We start from the raw sequence: 16,434 nt of genomic DNA, 5'->3' as shown, positions 1-16,434 counted from the left end.
ACAGAATCTTAAAATGGTGTTGACCGGGCTGCAACAGAGAAATTCAGACCTCTACAAGTTCTCTCTTGCAGTGGTTTCGTTGCTTCGCAAGTCATTGGTGTGGACTGGGCTTTAGGCTTACATAAAGTAGGGCTTGTAAGACGTTTTTTTTGTATGTCAGTTGAAATTGCATAGTAAATGTTCTGTGTGTGTTAATGAGGGGAGAGGTGCCTACTGTAGTGTGTGAGTATGAGTGAACGGTCAAGCGTGTATGCATACTAGGGCATTAACGACTTGGGATTTTTTTGCAAGTCGACTCGACTCAGTAAAAAGTTGAGTTGAAGTCGACTTTATCGTTTGATGACGTCATCACATCACACACGACCCCCCCCCCCCCATATTATACATAATTAAGCAATTTGAAAAGAATTTGTGCCAGGAGAAGAGTTTTTGTTAAATTAAATTTACGAGGATTCACTGCGGGCCCCCCATGAATGTTCTTCATATAGTGGGACGGGGTTTAACCCATTTAGACTGGGAAGGCATTATGTTGTGCTTTAACTATTGAAAAAAATAGCAGATATACAAGCTCACAGTCTTTGAATATTTCAAATCCTTCTGGTCTTTTGAAAACCTTTTTCCCATCTCAAAATATTTAGTTCGAAAGAAATCTTGTATAAAACGAGACAAAGACACTTAATGTGAAACATTGTTTTCTCACTCTTCTGTTATCAAACCAACAAAGTTTAAGTGTACTATAGAGGGTATCTTCACATTTCTAAAGTGCCAATTTAAGGACTTTTTAATACCTCTAAAATGACAAATTAAACATTGGCCAAATTGTCAAATGTATAGAGGCAGAAATTGTGAAAATAGCCGATCTACATGCTCACAATGCCTCGCATCGTGAGGCGTTGTGAGCATGTAGATCTTCTATTTTCACAATAGAAAGCATTTTTTTTTTTTTTTCAACTTCGACTTTCTCTGGTGGGAGTCGACTTGTGTAATGAAGTCGACTGAGTCGACTTGTCGACCTTTTCGTTAATGCCCTGGCCTAGTGCTGATTGATTGATTGATTGAAGACTTTATTAGAAGTTTGCATAGGAAAAGGTACAGTTTCATGACGGTACAGTTCACTGGTACAAGGTCTACTAAAAGGCGATCCTAGAAAAGACTAAGCTTATTTCCACAGGAAACCATTAAAGTATCTCATATAACATTGAAAGACAGACGAATAGAACACAGTACTATGCGGTAGATATAGTCAGAAAAAAATATATAAGAGAACAAGAAACAGTAAGGCAAACAGAAAGTATACACAAAGAAGGGGCAGGGGAGGGTAGGGCTGGGCTGGGCTAGGTTTGTATTTATTCCCAGTTGCGGACGGCTGCTGCCTGTAAGTGGTTTTTCAGGGCGATTTTAAAGGATGCTAGTGATCCACTACACTCGCAGGGGTCTTCAACAGGGGGTCCGCGACCCCTAGGGGGTCCGCGGAGGTACTGCAGGGGGTCCGTGAAATTATTGCTTAAAAAAAAAAAAAGATTTCAAAAAATGTTTTTCTTTTTTTTCACATTTATGTAAAAAAAAGAAATCATGATTCTATCCATTTTGAATAGCTTGAATACATGATTACTATGCAATTGACAGATTGTTGATATTATTGACATTGGTTCTCAGTTAATAAGTAGTATGTTTAGAAATGGTAGTGGTACGGCCCACCCTGCTTGCTGTAACTTGTACATGTTTAAAATAACAAATATGTCGTAGCCCCGACCCCCCCACCCTACGAGGTGGTAGGGGGTCCCTGCTCCATCTCCCCGTCAGTTTGGGGGTCCCCGGCCTGAAAACGTTAAAGACCCCTGCATACTGTATGGTCAGGACTGAGTCGCCAGACATTCTAACTCCTGCCCCTCCTCTGTGCTGCTTTCTGGGCTCTCCTTCTTCGGAGTTGACCTGAGGAAGACAAAGGAAGCACGTTTACAGTGTGTGCATGAGTTTTTTATTAGCAATACTAGCCCCTTTTCCACTGGCCCAGCACCACACCACTCCACACCACACCACCCACTTGTGACAGGTGAAAGTGGAACTAAACGTGGTACTAAAAATCACACCTTGTGAACTGAGTGGTGGTCAAATAAAAATAGTCGTGTGTGTCTAAAGTGTGTGTGTGTGTGTGTGTGTGTGTGTGTGTGTGTGTGTGTGTGTGTGTGTGTGTGTGTGTGTGTGAGAGAGAGAGAGAGAGAGAGAGAGTGTTGAGTCTGCCTGCTCAATAGCGCCCCTCCTTTAACGTGTGTGGTCAGGAAAGGTATGACAGGCGACAGACATACATACATACACACAGACACGGCATCGTGAAACCTGATTACAGGAGTGGCGGTGAGACCACCACTCAAAAAGTATCCAATCTAGAGTAGGTCTGAGCTAGGCCAAACAGGGCCAAACACTTAATAATGACTGATCACTCACTGACTTTTCATTTAGATCACCAGGATATAGTTGTAATACTGTTATAATCACTATTATAATCTATTATAGTGTATTATAATTACCATAGTAATACATTCATACTTTATAGTGTATTATAATCACAGTTCTAATCCATTATAGTGTATTATAATTTCGGATAGTTGTAATACAAATGTATATTGTATCATAATCACAGTTAAAAATGGGTCAATTTGTTTCTTACCGGTGTGGTGTGGTGTGGTGTGGTGTGGTGTGGTGTGGTGTGGTGTAGTGTAGTGTAGTGTAGTGTAGTGTAGTATGGTGTGGTGTGGTGTGGTGTGGTGTGGTGTAGTAGTGTGGTGTGGTGTGGTGTGGTGTGGTGTGGTGTGGTGTGGTGTAGTAGTGTGGTGTGGTGTGGTGTGGTGTGGTGTGGTGTGGTGTGGTGTGGTGTGGTGTAGTAGTGTAGTGTGGTGTGGTGTGGTGTGGTGGTGTGGTGTGGTGTGGTGTGGTGTGGTGTGGTGTAGTGTAGTGTAGTGTAGTGTAGTGTAGTGTAGTGTAGTGTAGTGTAGTGTGGTGTGGTGTGGTGTGGTGTGGTGTGGTGCTAAAGCTACAGTCGAAAAGGGGCTTTAGTGGAGGCTTTTCCATTGGAACCGCAGTGTAAAAGACCCAGGATGGAGTCACAAGGCACATAGCTGACGCATGAGCTTAGGGATGGAATTGCTAACTAACCACATGCACCCTATTTATAATAGACAAACATTCGGCAAAAATAGACATCGTACAAGCTCACAACACAGGGCGTTGCAGCGCGTTGTGAGCTCGAAGTTGAGATTGGCTATTTTTTGCTATTTTACATACAGCAACTTTTAAGATTTAAGTGGTTATGTCATGCTGGCACATTGGCAAACGGAAAGCGTCTCATCAGAGGTCCACTAGTTCGGTGGTCCTCAACCTTTTCAGGCCGTGACCCCAAAATAATCATATTATTTTAACTGGGGACCCCCCCCCCACCCTGACGAGCACTAAGAGTTGAGGCATTACATTTTGTATAACTCGGTTCTATTGTGAAAATAGCAGATCTACATGCTCACTTGTGAGCATGTAGATTTGCTATTTTCACAAGTTCAGCCTCTAATATTTGACAATTTGGCCAAAGTTTAATTTGTCATTTTAGAGGTATTTAAAAGTCCTTAAATTGTTACTTTAGAAATGTGTAGATACCCTCTATACACTTAAACTTTATGCTGGTTTGTTTACTGTTGAGTGAGAAAACAATGTTGCACATTAAGTTAATCGTCTGGGGACCCCCCAAAATAATTGCACAATTGAACCACTGCACTAGTTCATCTCAGCCTAGTGAGCCTACGTACTGACCAAGACTTGATAGTCACTCTGATGACGTCTGATGTTAGGAACCTGGGTATAGCAAGGCGCTTCTGTTTCAATTCATTTGGAACTTTACTTTGGCACTTTATTTACAAGTAATTTCATCTCTAATGAATTATGTCTAATTCTATGTACATTTCTTTGTATAGAACCCGATTTAACGACTTAAACCATCTAAACGTAGTCCTACACATACCTGTAGCTAAAATAGCCACGCTACAAGTTCACAGCATGTGGCATCATGACTAGGGATCGGACGATAAAGCGATATTATCGTTTATCGTGATAAAAAAAAAAACACTCACGGTAATCATATTGTGGAGATTTAATTTATCGTGAAATTGTCCTCCGTCATGCACTGTGGGATCAATTCACCTTTTATTTGCTGAGCTGCATATCCGGTACCATTTAAACTCTCTATTGGTAAAACATACTTATAATATACGTACTTGATACAGTCTCTTTTCACGCTCTACCAAATCTCTTTGCCAAAGAAAAACTCATTGCGACGTGTTGTGAGCTTGTAAATCTGCATTTTTTTGGGCAAATGTTCCGCCCTAGGATCATGGATGTTGGGGATATTTGGATTATCTGCGATAATATCGTAAATCGGGATTTCTTTGGTCACAATAATCGTGATATGAAATTTTCATATCGTCCCATCCCTAATCATGGATCAAACAAGTGATGAGCTTGTCACAACTTGATAAAAGTGACTATTCTTGAACAGGGGCGTCACAATGGGGTGGGGTAGTGGGACTGCGTTACTAGGGCCCAAGGTGGAGGGGCCTTAATGATTTTATACTATTGAAAAATAGCAGATATACAAGCTGTAAATCTGCTATTTCTTTTAAGTCGTGAAAATGTGTGCAAATCTTTGAATATAGTATGTACTTTTTAAGCAAACATTTTTGTAACTCAAATTTTGCTTCTGGGGGGTCCCTGGAACTAGATATTTTGAGATGGGGGTCTGTGGCCATATACATGTCATTTTGGGGGTCCTTCACATGAAAAGGTTTAGGCACCACTTTTTCAAAAAACTTTAGAAGGATTTGAAATAATTCAAAGACTTGCACAATGTTCACGATAAAAAAAAAATAGCAGAACTACAAGCTCGCAGCGCGGCACTCGCTGTGAGCTTGTATATCTGCTATTTTTCAATAGCTAAAGCACAGAATGCGAGTGAATCCTTGTGCCCAGGGCCCATAATTTGGTGTGACACCCCTGTTCTTGAAAATACCAAGGCCTGAGTGGATGTGGTTAAAAAGAGGGCCCGTGGTGGTACCTGGTGTCCCACGTCTCCACGTCCTCCACGGTGTCAGGAAGAGGCCTGCCAGCCGTCTCGGGCAGCGCCAGGGCCAGCACGGCGCCAAGCAGCGGGGAGGTCCCGAAGATGACCAGGGGTACGACGGGGCTGTGGTCGTGAAGGATGTTGATCATGGGGGCCAGAATGCCCCCCGTCCTGGCAAACATGGAGCACACGCCTATTCCTGTTTGCCTGTAGAGCACACGTGGAGAGATAATGTGGGCAGACGCTCCATGAGACTTGACCACGAGAATGGTTTTCAGAATCAACTTTGTTGTCACGTCACAGGTTTTACAGGTGCAAAGAAGAGTAGTCGGAGGCCTTAGGGAGATAGAATGGTAATCTCGTGCTAATCAGTCTAAAAGCGCCAAATTTTACACAGATGTAGCTCAGGGCATGCTCTAATGAATTGGCTAGGGCGCCCGAGTCGGCGACCTTCGGGGTCGCCACAGCGGCCAAATCAAGTTGGGCTCCCATTTGCACAAAAAACATTCCTTGGGCTAGTAATGGCCCCAGAAAATGATGGTTTTGTGATGAAAAGTGATGAGTCATCACTTTTCAGAGTTTTGTGGGTGTTTTCTGGAGCTGTTGCGACCCCAAAGGTCGCCGACTCGGGCGTCCTAGCTAAATCATTAGAGCATGCCCTGGGCTATATCTGTGCAAAATGTGGCGCACCACTGTATATACACATAGCATAAAAAACAGCAGGTATGTACATGAGGTTAAAAAAAGAAAAACAAATAATAGAAAAGCATTGGCAGGTCCACATAGAATGGTAGTCCACATACAGCAGGGCAAAAACGTTGCTTGTTTGAGAAGAGAACACAAACAAAAACACAGCCTTACCGCAGCACTGTGGGAAAGATCTCTGCGGTGTATACATAGATTACAGCAAAGGAGGACGTTATACCGAACTTCCCTGCCATGGCAAGACCAGTCATGACGTTGGGGTGACCTAGTGGGGTGAATAGTAAAACAAAGGCAAAGACGTTTATAGCGATAAGGGGTAAGGCATGGATGAAGATAACAGTATAGCTGAGAATCTCAACATTGTCTACATGACAAGAAAGAGACACTAGTGTCTACGTGACAAGAAAGAGACACTAGTGTCTACGTGACAAGAAAGAGACACTAGTGTCTACATGACAAGAAAGAGACAGAGAGAGTGGTACAGTCAGCTGGGGCATTAAGGCCACTGTGGCCTCAGGGCATGCCATTTTTTGGAGGGTCACAAGGCCAAACTGTGGGGCAACAATGGCCATGGCCTTCATGGCCTCCCTGAATAATAAAACAATAAAACATATTTGACCAGGGACGTGCTGGGCCCCTGATTCAGCCCGGGAAAAAGAGTTGTAGAGGCCCACATTGCGGCTATAGAGAGAGATCTCTCTCCATAGCGCTGCTGCTACTCAAAGATTTGCCATTTCAGATCATGACAAGTGACAAGCCAGTTACATGAGTTATATTTCGTCGTTGTCGGGTGGAAACCTTGTATGTCCAAAACCGTTTGTTTTGTAATTATCATTTTAAAAATTATTTAAACTAGTGAAAACAGCCGATCTACAAGCACACAACGCCTCGCACCGCGAGGCGTTGTGTGCTTGTAGATCTGCTGTTTTCACTACTTTTGTGCGACGGCCTTGTATGATGAAGCAGGGCTTTGCTTTGCAAAAAAATGTACAAATTTGAAACTTGGAGATACGAGGTTTCTGCCCGACAGTGACGATTTACTTTGTTGGCCGCCCAGCCCCCAAAATGGAACAAAGGCCAACATTTTATTTAATTTTTTTTCCTAATGGCCGGCCTGGACCGGCCGGGAATGAACCGGCCTTTCGGGAGTCGTCCCGCTTTTCCCAATGGCCAGCACGTCCCTTGACAAAAAAAGCTGGAGGACAGATGAGTTTTAAACCCTCCCACAGACTGACCTTCAGGGACGGTGAGCATGAGCAGGCAGGCCACGCCTCCCACCGCCAGGAAGCCGCTCTGGGAGAAGCGTCGGCTCCGCGGCAGGACCAGCAGGACCAGGGAACGGGCGGGGAACTCAATGAGGCCGAACACAAACTGGGTCAGGTAGAGATCTGTCCCCAGCCTGGACACTCCTAGAGACAGGCCGTAGTACACCAGCACGTTCACAAACCTCGTGAGAGACGGGGGAGAAAAGAACGTTAATGAGGGGTGCGTGAGAGATTAACCCATCTAGAACGGGTACACATTATTGTGTATCATTATTTTATGCTTTAACTGTTGAAAAATAGCAGATATACAAGCTCACAGCGCGGCGCGCTGCGAGCTTGTAGATCTGCTATTTTTGAAAAAGTCGTGGAAATGTGTGCAAATCTTTGACTTGTATGTACAGTATTTTTAAAGCGAACATTTGCAACTCAAATTTTGCTTCTGGGTGGTCCCTGGAACTAGATATGTTGAATGGGGGTCCGTGGCCAAATACATATCATTTTGGGGGTCCTTCACATGAAAAGGTTTGAGAACCACTGACATAGTAGTCTCTCAAGAACAGACCAACTGAGTGAAAAGTACCTTTTCTTTGACGATGGCTGGCCAGATTGCTGACATAGAAACATAGGGGTTTTCCAAAAGCCTTAGAAGGATTCAAAAGACACTAATAGAATCGGGTCAAAATTCTAATTTTCACGAATTTTCAAAAATAGCAGATCTACAAGCTCGCAGCGCGGCACTCGGTGCCGCGCTGTGAGCTTGTATATCTGCTATTTTTCAATAGTTAAAGCATAAAATAATGATACACAATAATGTGTACCCGTTCTAAATAGGTTAAGGCAAAACAGATGTACAGTATTAAGTTTCTAATCCATCGCATTGTTGCTTGTTAAAAATTACCGGACCAACAGGTTCACACATTGGCAGGTGGTGAGTACGTGTGAACACACACATTTACCAGATATAAAACAAGATGAGAGTCCTCTTCCTCATTTGAGGTGTTCGTACAAGATCGGCAGCAGAGTGGCTCCGCTTTTCTTGTCTTGTCAGTTCACACTTTTCCTCCTGATGTGCACGTATGCACGCACACACACACACACACACACACACACACACACACACACACACACACACGTGCACGAAAATAAATTGAAAATGTCATGAGGTTTTGTTCAGATTTGTTTCCAACAGGACTTTTCGCATACAGCTTATAGAATTGGTAACATTTGCGTTGATATTTTCCCCTTGGAACAGTGGTTCTCAACCTATGGGTTGGGACCCCAGGGGGGTCCCCAAATTATGTTGGGGGGTCCCCTGGTGATTAACTTAATGTGCAACATTGTTTTCTTTCTCAACAGTAAAGCAAACCAACATAAAGTTGAAGTGTATAGAGGGTATCTGCACTTTTCTAAAGTGACAATTTAAGGAGTTTTTAATAACTCTAAAATTACAAAAAATGGTCAAATATTAGAGGCAGAAATTGTGAGAATAGCAGATCTACATGCTCACAACGCCTCGCTCACAATACCGTGTTGTACAAAATGTAATGCCTCAACTCTTAGTGCTCGTCAGCGTGGCGGGGGTCCCCAGTTAAAATATGATTATTTTGCTGGTCGCGGCCTGAAAAGGTTGAGAACCACTGCCTTAGAATAAATAGTCAGCAAACAGGTTTAGTAATAAGCAGACAGACACCTGTATGCTGGGAGGTAAGACCAAACAGGTTTAGTAATAAGCAGACAGACACCTGTATGCTGGGAGGTAAGACCAAACAGGTTTAGTAATAAGCAGACAGACACCTGTATGCTGGGAGGTAAGACCAAACAGGTTTAGTAATAAGCAGACAGACACCTGTATGCTGGGAGGTAAGACCAAACAGGTTCACCTGTATGCTGGGAGGTAAGACCAAACAGGTTCACCTGTACGCTGGGAGGTAAGACCAAACAGGTTCACCTGTACGCTGGGAGGTAAGACCCGGCCGTTGACTAGAGCTGCCTTGCGCAGGAGAATCATGGCTTCTTCTGTCCTGTCGTTGGCCAGCAGCCACCTGGCAGACTGAGGGATCACCCTAACATCATGGACAGACAGACAGACACAAGGAGAGATGATTACCCTAACATCATGGACAGACAGACAGACACAAGGAGAGATGATCACCCTAACATCATGGACGGACACAAGGAGAGATGATTACCCTAACATCATGGACAGACACAAGGAGAGATGATTACCCTAACATCATGGACAGACAGACAGAAGGAGAGATGATTACCCTAACATCATGGACAGACACAAGGAGAGATGATTACCCTAACATCATGGACAGACACAAGGAGAGATGATTACCCTAACATCATGGACAGACAGACAGAAGGAGAGATGATTACCCTAACATCATGGACAGACAGACAGAAGGAGAGATGATCACCCTAACATCATGGACAGACACAAGGAGAGATGATTACCCTAACATCATGGACAGACACAAGGAGAGATGATTACCCTAACATCATGGACAGACACAAGGAGAGATGATTACCCTAACATCATGGACAGACACAAGGAGAGATGATTACCCTAACATCATGGACAGACACAAGGAGAGATGATTACCCTAACATCATGGACAGACACAAGGAGAGATGATTACCCTAACATCATGGACAGACACAAGGAGAGATGATTACCCTAACATCATGGACAGACACAAGGAGAGATGATCACCCTAACATCATGGACAGACACAAGGAGACATGATTACCCTAACATCATGGACAGACACAAGGAGAGATGATCACCCTAACATCATGGACAGACACAAGGAGAGATGATTACCCTAACATCATGGACAGACACAAGGAGAGATGATTACCCTAACATCATGGACAGACACAAGGAGAGATGATTACCCTAACATCATGGACAGACACAAGGAGAGATGATTACCCTAACATCATGGACAGACACAAGGAGAGATGGTTACCCTAACATCATGGACAGACACAAGGAGACATGATTACCCTAACATCATGGACAGACACAAGGAGAGATGATCACCCTAACATCATGGACAGACACAAGGAGACATGATTACCCTAACATCATGGACAGACACAAGGAGAGATGATTACCCTAACATCATGGACAGACAGACACAAGGAGAGATGATTACCCTAACATCATGGACAGACACAAGGAGAGATGATCACCCTAACATCATGGACAGACACAAGGAGACATGATTACCCTAACATCATGGACAGACACAAGGAGAGATGATCACCCTAACATCATGGACAGACACAAGGAGACATGATTACCCTAACATCATGGACAGACACAAGGAGAGATGATTACCCTAACATCATGGACAGACAGACACAAGGAGAGATGATTACCCTAACATCATGGACAGACAGACACAAGGAGAGATGATTACCCTAACATCATGGACAGACACAAGGAGAGATGATTACCCTAACATCATGGACAGACACAAGGAGAGATGATTACCCTAACATCATGGACAGACACAAGGAGAGATGATTACCCTAACATCATGGACAGACACAAGGAGAGATGATTACCCTAACATCATGGACAGACACAAGGAGAGATGTTTACCCTAACATCATGGACAGACAGACACAAGGAGAGATGATTACCCTAACATCATGGACAGACACAAGGGGAGATGATTACCCTAACATCATGGACAGACACAAGGGGAGATGATTACCCTAACATCATGGACAGACACAAGGAGAGATGATTACCCTAACATCATGGACAGACACAAGGAGAGATGTTTACCCTAACATCATGGACAGACACAAGGAGAGATGATCACCCTAACATCATGGACAGACACAAGGAGAGATGATTACCCTAACATCATGGACAGACACAAGGAGAGATGATTACCCTAACATCATGGACAGACACAAGGAGAGATGATCACCCTAACATCATGGACAGACACAAGGAGAGATGATCACCCTAACATCATGGACAGACAGAAGGAGAGATGATAGAATGGGAGTCAGAAATGAGTGGATGGGCTAAGATGGGAGATGGGGCTGTCATGATTATGGCATTTTACACGATTAATTGTCTCTCAAATAATTGCGATTGTCGTTGACAATTACATTTCTGTTTGGCTTGTAGGCTTTGAAGTTGCACATGGCAGATATGACACATAACCTATATATACAAAGAAATGACCGACATATTTCACAACTTTACACTTTAAAAAGAACGTTGATAGTGGAAATAGACGATCTACAATAAATGTTTGAACATATATAAAAAGAATGTAAACGATTACGACGATTATCACAAAAAAATAGCGATTATGTCAAATAATTGCGATTAGATGATTATGTAATAATTGTGACGAATTGGGAGACAAGGGGGAAGGAGAGGTATTGTCATGTCAACATGCTCTTTCCTAGACAGAATAGAAATAGAATACATCTGCAACTGTTGCAACTCTTCTACTCATTGGTTGTGGGAATGTGTGGGTCGCTATATTGTCTGTGGCTTTGCTTAGGGCCACAGACCGATGTCCAAACGTGTCTGCAGTGCACAACCACCCAAATCCTGAACCATGCAGTTGAGCTAAAGATGGGTGTGTGCGTGTGTGTGTGTGTGTGTGTGTGAGTGAGTAACTGGTTGACTTATTAGGTCACCGGCGTGAAAAAGATGCAAAGTGTCGATGCAAATCATGAGTGACTGACTTGGCTGAGCGACTGTTAAAACCTCTATCATAGTCCAAGGTGAAGAGCTACAGTATCACCTCACTGCGGTGTAGTTTTCTAGCTATCACCTAAAAATGTCTAACAATGCCTAGGTCATACATGGGCAACTGGCGGCCCGGGGGCCACATGCGGCCCTCGCCTTCACTTAATGCGGCCCACAGGTTGATATTGGAGTACTAATATATTATTGATTTCAGCTGTTACAATTCCAAACATGGAAAAATTACCAGATTTAATTACTTCAATCTATATTGGTACCGTAGCTAAATGACTAGTATTAAAATGTTATTGTATTTTTTAATGTCCAATGTATTTGTATTTAAGTTCATAATGTTAGCATAAGAACATAGAAATGCATTTGAAATGTTTAGAAAAAAGAAGAAAAAAAGCTTACTTTTCAGGATTCCCATTCAAAAATACCAAACATTGCAGATCTACAAGCTCAAAACGCGTCGCACTGCGACGCGTTTTGAGCTTGTAGATCGGCTATTTTTGCTATGTATATGCATTGTGGCCCTCTGGAGTGAGTGTGAACATGTGGTGGCCCTCTCCATCATCAAAGTTGCCCACCCCTGGCCTAGGAGATAGCTAGAAAAATACACCGCGTTGAGGTGATAGCTCTTCACCTAGGACCACGATAGAGGCTTGAGGAGGGTTGAATTGAAGTCCTCACCATATGTAAAAAATGAGTAGGAAGCCTGGTGCTGATATGGCCAGTTGTAACATTCTCCAGTCTCGTATCAGGTATGCTACACCTGCCAGCAGCATGTAGCCCAGTCCAAAGGCATAGTCAGTGAATATGCCCGCTAACATGCGCCTCTTTGTGCACGTCCACTCAGTACCTATAGGGGGAGCGGAGGACAGAGAGGCAGTGCAGAGGAGAGGATGGGAGATGGGAGGAGGGGAGAGGAGAGGAAGGTGTGAAAATATGGGTAGAGGGAACATGAAAGGGAACGCATTATTACGCATTAATACTTTAACTGTCATTTTATGCTTTAACTATCCACCAGTTCCCGCGAGAATTTACTGTAGCATTATCTGTAGGACACTTCCAGCAGACATACAAGCTCACGTCGCGTCGCAGATGCAACCGTTGTGAGCTTGTAGATCATTCTCGGCTGCGACGCCGGAAACTGCCGTAGCTTCTGCGCATTGCACGACGGGATGTGGGAAAGTTGTGGATAAAATAGCAGATATATAAGCTTGCAGCGCGGCACTGAGTGCCGTGCTGCGACCTTGTACTATAGACCTGCTATTTTTGAAATATCGTGAAAATCTGTGCAAGTCTTTGAATATCTTTGACCCGTTTCTATGAATGTCTTCTAAATCCTTCTTCTAAATCAGTGGTTCTCAAACCTTTTCAAGTCATGGACCCCCAATATTTGGCCACGGACCCCCATCTCAAAATATGTTGTTCCAGGGACCCTCCAGAAGCAAATATTTGAGTTACAAATGTTTGCAAAAAAAGACAAGATTTTCCTAAAATAGCAGATCTACAAGCTTGCAATATCTGCTATTTTGTAATAGTTAAAGCATAATATAATGGTTAAAGTGATTCTAGGCCTAGATGGGTTGTAAAGCTGAGGTCAATGCTTGAAGCATGCAGGCACAGGAAAGAGTGAGGGGTTGTGTTCTGGTTTGGACAAACTTGCAAAAAGAAAGAAAACTAAAATAGCATGGCACATGTTTTCCAGCCTTGTCTAATTTGATATATTGTATGGCAGGGGTCTTCAACGTTTTCAGGCCAAGGACCCCTTAGTTGAGAGAGAGGTGAAGCAGGGACCCCCACAACCTTTTCATTTTCATAGATTCCATATACGGTAGTTAAATCGTTTGACAGCACAATCATCTGTGTATTTTGGATTCATGTCAATTTGTGTTTTAAGATATTTAACCGCTTGAGCCGTCATTACCTAATAAACTTGACCTTTCACTCTGTACTTAAGTCTGCTCTTTTTTCCCCTCTCTACACCAAACCTCTTTGCCGAAAATAGCCGATCTACAGTACAAGCTGTGAGCTTGTAGATCTTCTATTTTTGTCTTAAGTTCTCAGAATATGGTTAGTATAAAAAAGGAGATTTTATTTTTTCACACAAAGATTTGGAGGATCCCCTGTACTCTGAGGACCCCCTAGGGGTCCCGGACCCCCTGTTGAAGACCCCTGTTGTATGGCAAAGCAGAAATTAGCTAAATTGGTTAGTTTCGTAGATCTTCCGTCCAAACTGTATATACACCACTGTGCATGTGTCTCCATCTACATGATATACTGTATGTATGTACCAAGGACGAAGGCATTGATGATGACTCCTGATATGGTGGTGCCCACTACAAAGCGTAGGATCACATAGATGGGGAAGTTGGGGGCGAAGGACGCAGCGACTCCAAACACTGTCTGAAGGCCCAGGGACAGCAGCAGAGCAAGGCGACGGCCATACCTGGCACAGAAAGCAATATAGGGACAACATGAGGATACACTTTAGGCCTAGGAATATTGACTGATTTAACTATTGAAAAATAGCAGATATACAAGCTCACAGCGCGGCACCGAGTGCCGCGCTGCGAGCTTGTAGATCTGCTATTTTTGAAAAATCGTGGAAATTAGAATTTTGACCTTATAGAATTTTGAATTCTATAAGTGTCTTTTGAATCCTTCTAAGGTTTTTTTTGAAAAAAACAATGTTTTTATGTCAGCAATCTGGCTTAACCATCGTCAAAGAAAAGGTCCTTTTCACTTAACTGGAGCTCAGTTAGTCTGTTCTTGAGAGACTACTATGTCAGTGGTTCTCAAACCTTTTCATGTGAAGGACCCCCAAAATTATATTTATTTGGCCACGGACCCCCATCTCCAAATATTTAGTTCCAGGGACCACCCAGAAGCAAAATTTTAGTTACAAACATTTGCTTTGAAAATACATATTCAAAGATTTGCACACATTTTCACGACTTTAAAAAAAATAGCAGATCTACAAGCTCGCAGCGCGGCTCTGTGAGCTTGTATATAGCTTGTATATCTGCTATTTTTCAATAGTTAAAGCAGTCGATAATCCTAGGCCTAAATGGGTTGACATAGATGAGTACTACTATACAAGAACATTGTTGTAATTGTATTTGGGAGTGTGCATTGCATCAACTGGAGAATTGGAAGAGTCTAATACTTTATACTCTAAACAAGTATACAGCTTGTGAGATGAGATTCAGGTAATATAAAATATAATAATAATAATAAGTATATAATTGTGACCGTATGTTGCAGTTAAAACTGGCACATATCTTGTCCGTGAGTAACGCCTCAATGTCTATAGCTGTTGCTGACCTGTTGTGACATCACATCGTTGACATTGTGACATCACCTCATCAAAGGTCAAACCCTGGATATCCACACATGGAGACGACTGGATCACCACCTAGATCTCCATATATGGAGCTGACCTCTACATCTGATTCCCAGATGATGCCCTGTTAGGGCAACCACACTAATAGAATCAATCCCTTTTATGCCCATCTGGGTGCCCATACAATAGAATCCCTTTTATGCCCATCTGGGTGCCCATACGATAGAATCCCTTTTATGCCATCAATATTAAAGGAGTAGTTCACCCCCAAAATGACTTTTTTCTATTGATTACTCACGCCATGGAGACTTGAGTTCAATAACACTTTTTGGTTTTTGTCACATTCCTAAGACAAAAAATGTGATTATAGTAAATTTACCCCCATTGATTCTGGATGGGGACCCAAATGCATTTGGGTTGAACTCAAGTCTCCATGGCGTGAGTAATCAATAGAAAAAAGTCATTTTGGGGGTGAACTACTCCTTTAAGCCCATATTACACGACCTAGGTCGCTTGTCTCCCTTAGGCGTCCTACTGGTACTATACTATTACTTACTATTAAGTACAGTATACAGCCATATGTCTATTTAAGATTCTGTGTGTACATTGAACCAGTGAGTTGGAGAGGGTCTATAATACCTGTCAGCCATGGCTCCAAACAGCAGTGCTCCCACCAACAAGCCAGACATATAGACAGATGAACCAAGACTGTTCAGCCAGGCCCTGTCGCACACCAAGTCCCACTTCCAGATAGAAGAGAAAAGATACATGAATTCATATTGGAAGACCATGATGCCATGCAAGAGTATGGTCTATAGTCAATACCAGGGACGTGCTGGCCATTGGGAAAAGCGGGACAACTCCCAAATGGCCGGTTCATTCCCGGCTGGTCCAGGCCGGCCATTAGGAAAAAATAAATAAAACAGCCTTCGTTCCATTTTGGGGTCTGGGCGGCCAACAAAGTAAATCGTCACTGTCGGGCAGAAACCTTGTATCTCCAAGTTTCAAATTTGTACATTTTTTCGCAAATCAAAGCCCTGCTTTATCATACAAGGCCGTTGCACAAAAGTAGTGAAAACAGCAGATAGTTTAAATCATTTTTTAAATGATAAATACACAACAAACGGTTTTGGACATATAAGGTTTCCACCCGACAACGACAAAATATAACTCATGTTATTGGCCCACTGGCTTGTCACTTGTCATGATCTGAAATGGCAAATCTTTGAGTAGCAGCAGCGCTATAGAGAGAGATCTCTCTCTATAGCGCGCAATG

The 16,434-nt window shown here is 43.0% G+C and overlaps 1 protein-coding gene across 1 annotated transcript in view; it reads right to left on the bottom strand.

The window, feature by feature from the left end:
• Window positions 1–1,853: 1,853 nt before the first annotated feature.
• The window catches only part of LOC308293205 (solute carrier family 22 member 13), a gene marked incomplete at both ends in the record, with an annotated part of 17,407 nt that continues 2,826 nt past the window's right edge, over window positions 1,854–16,434 (bottom strand). The window contains 9 exons of the mRNA XM_080735642.1: window positions 1,854–1,932; window positions 5,096–5,308; window positions 5,963–6,071; window positions 7,042–7,253; window positions 8,028–8,134; window positions 9,020–9,134; window positions 12,500–12,668; window positions 14,107–14,261; window positions 15,798–15,901. Of these exons, the coding sequence (XP_080591768.1) occupies window positions 1,854–1,932; window positions 5,096–5,308; window positions 5,963–6,071; window positions 7,042–7,253; window positions 8,028–8,134; window positions 9,020–9,134; window positions 12,500–12,668; window positions 14,107–14,261; window positions 15,798–15,901 (1,263 nt within the window). The remainder of the gene's footprint in view (window positions 1,933–5,095; window positions 5,309–5,962; window positions 6,072–7,041; window positions 7,254–8,027; window positions 8,135–9,019; window positions 9,135–12,499; window positions 12,669–14,106; window positions 14,262–15,797; window positions 15,902–16,434) is intronic.

Source organism: Nannobrachium achirus (genome assembly GCF_963921795.1).
Source record: "Nannobrachium achirus genome assembly, chromosome: 10".
Lineage (NCBI taxonomy): Eukaryota > Metazoa > Chordata > Actinopteri > Myctophiformes > Myctophidae > Nannobrachium > Nannobrachium achirus.
The sequence above is the reverse complement of the archived record's forward strand: the minus strand, read 5'-3'. Positions and strand labels throughout refer to the sequence as shown.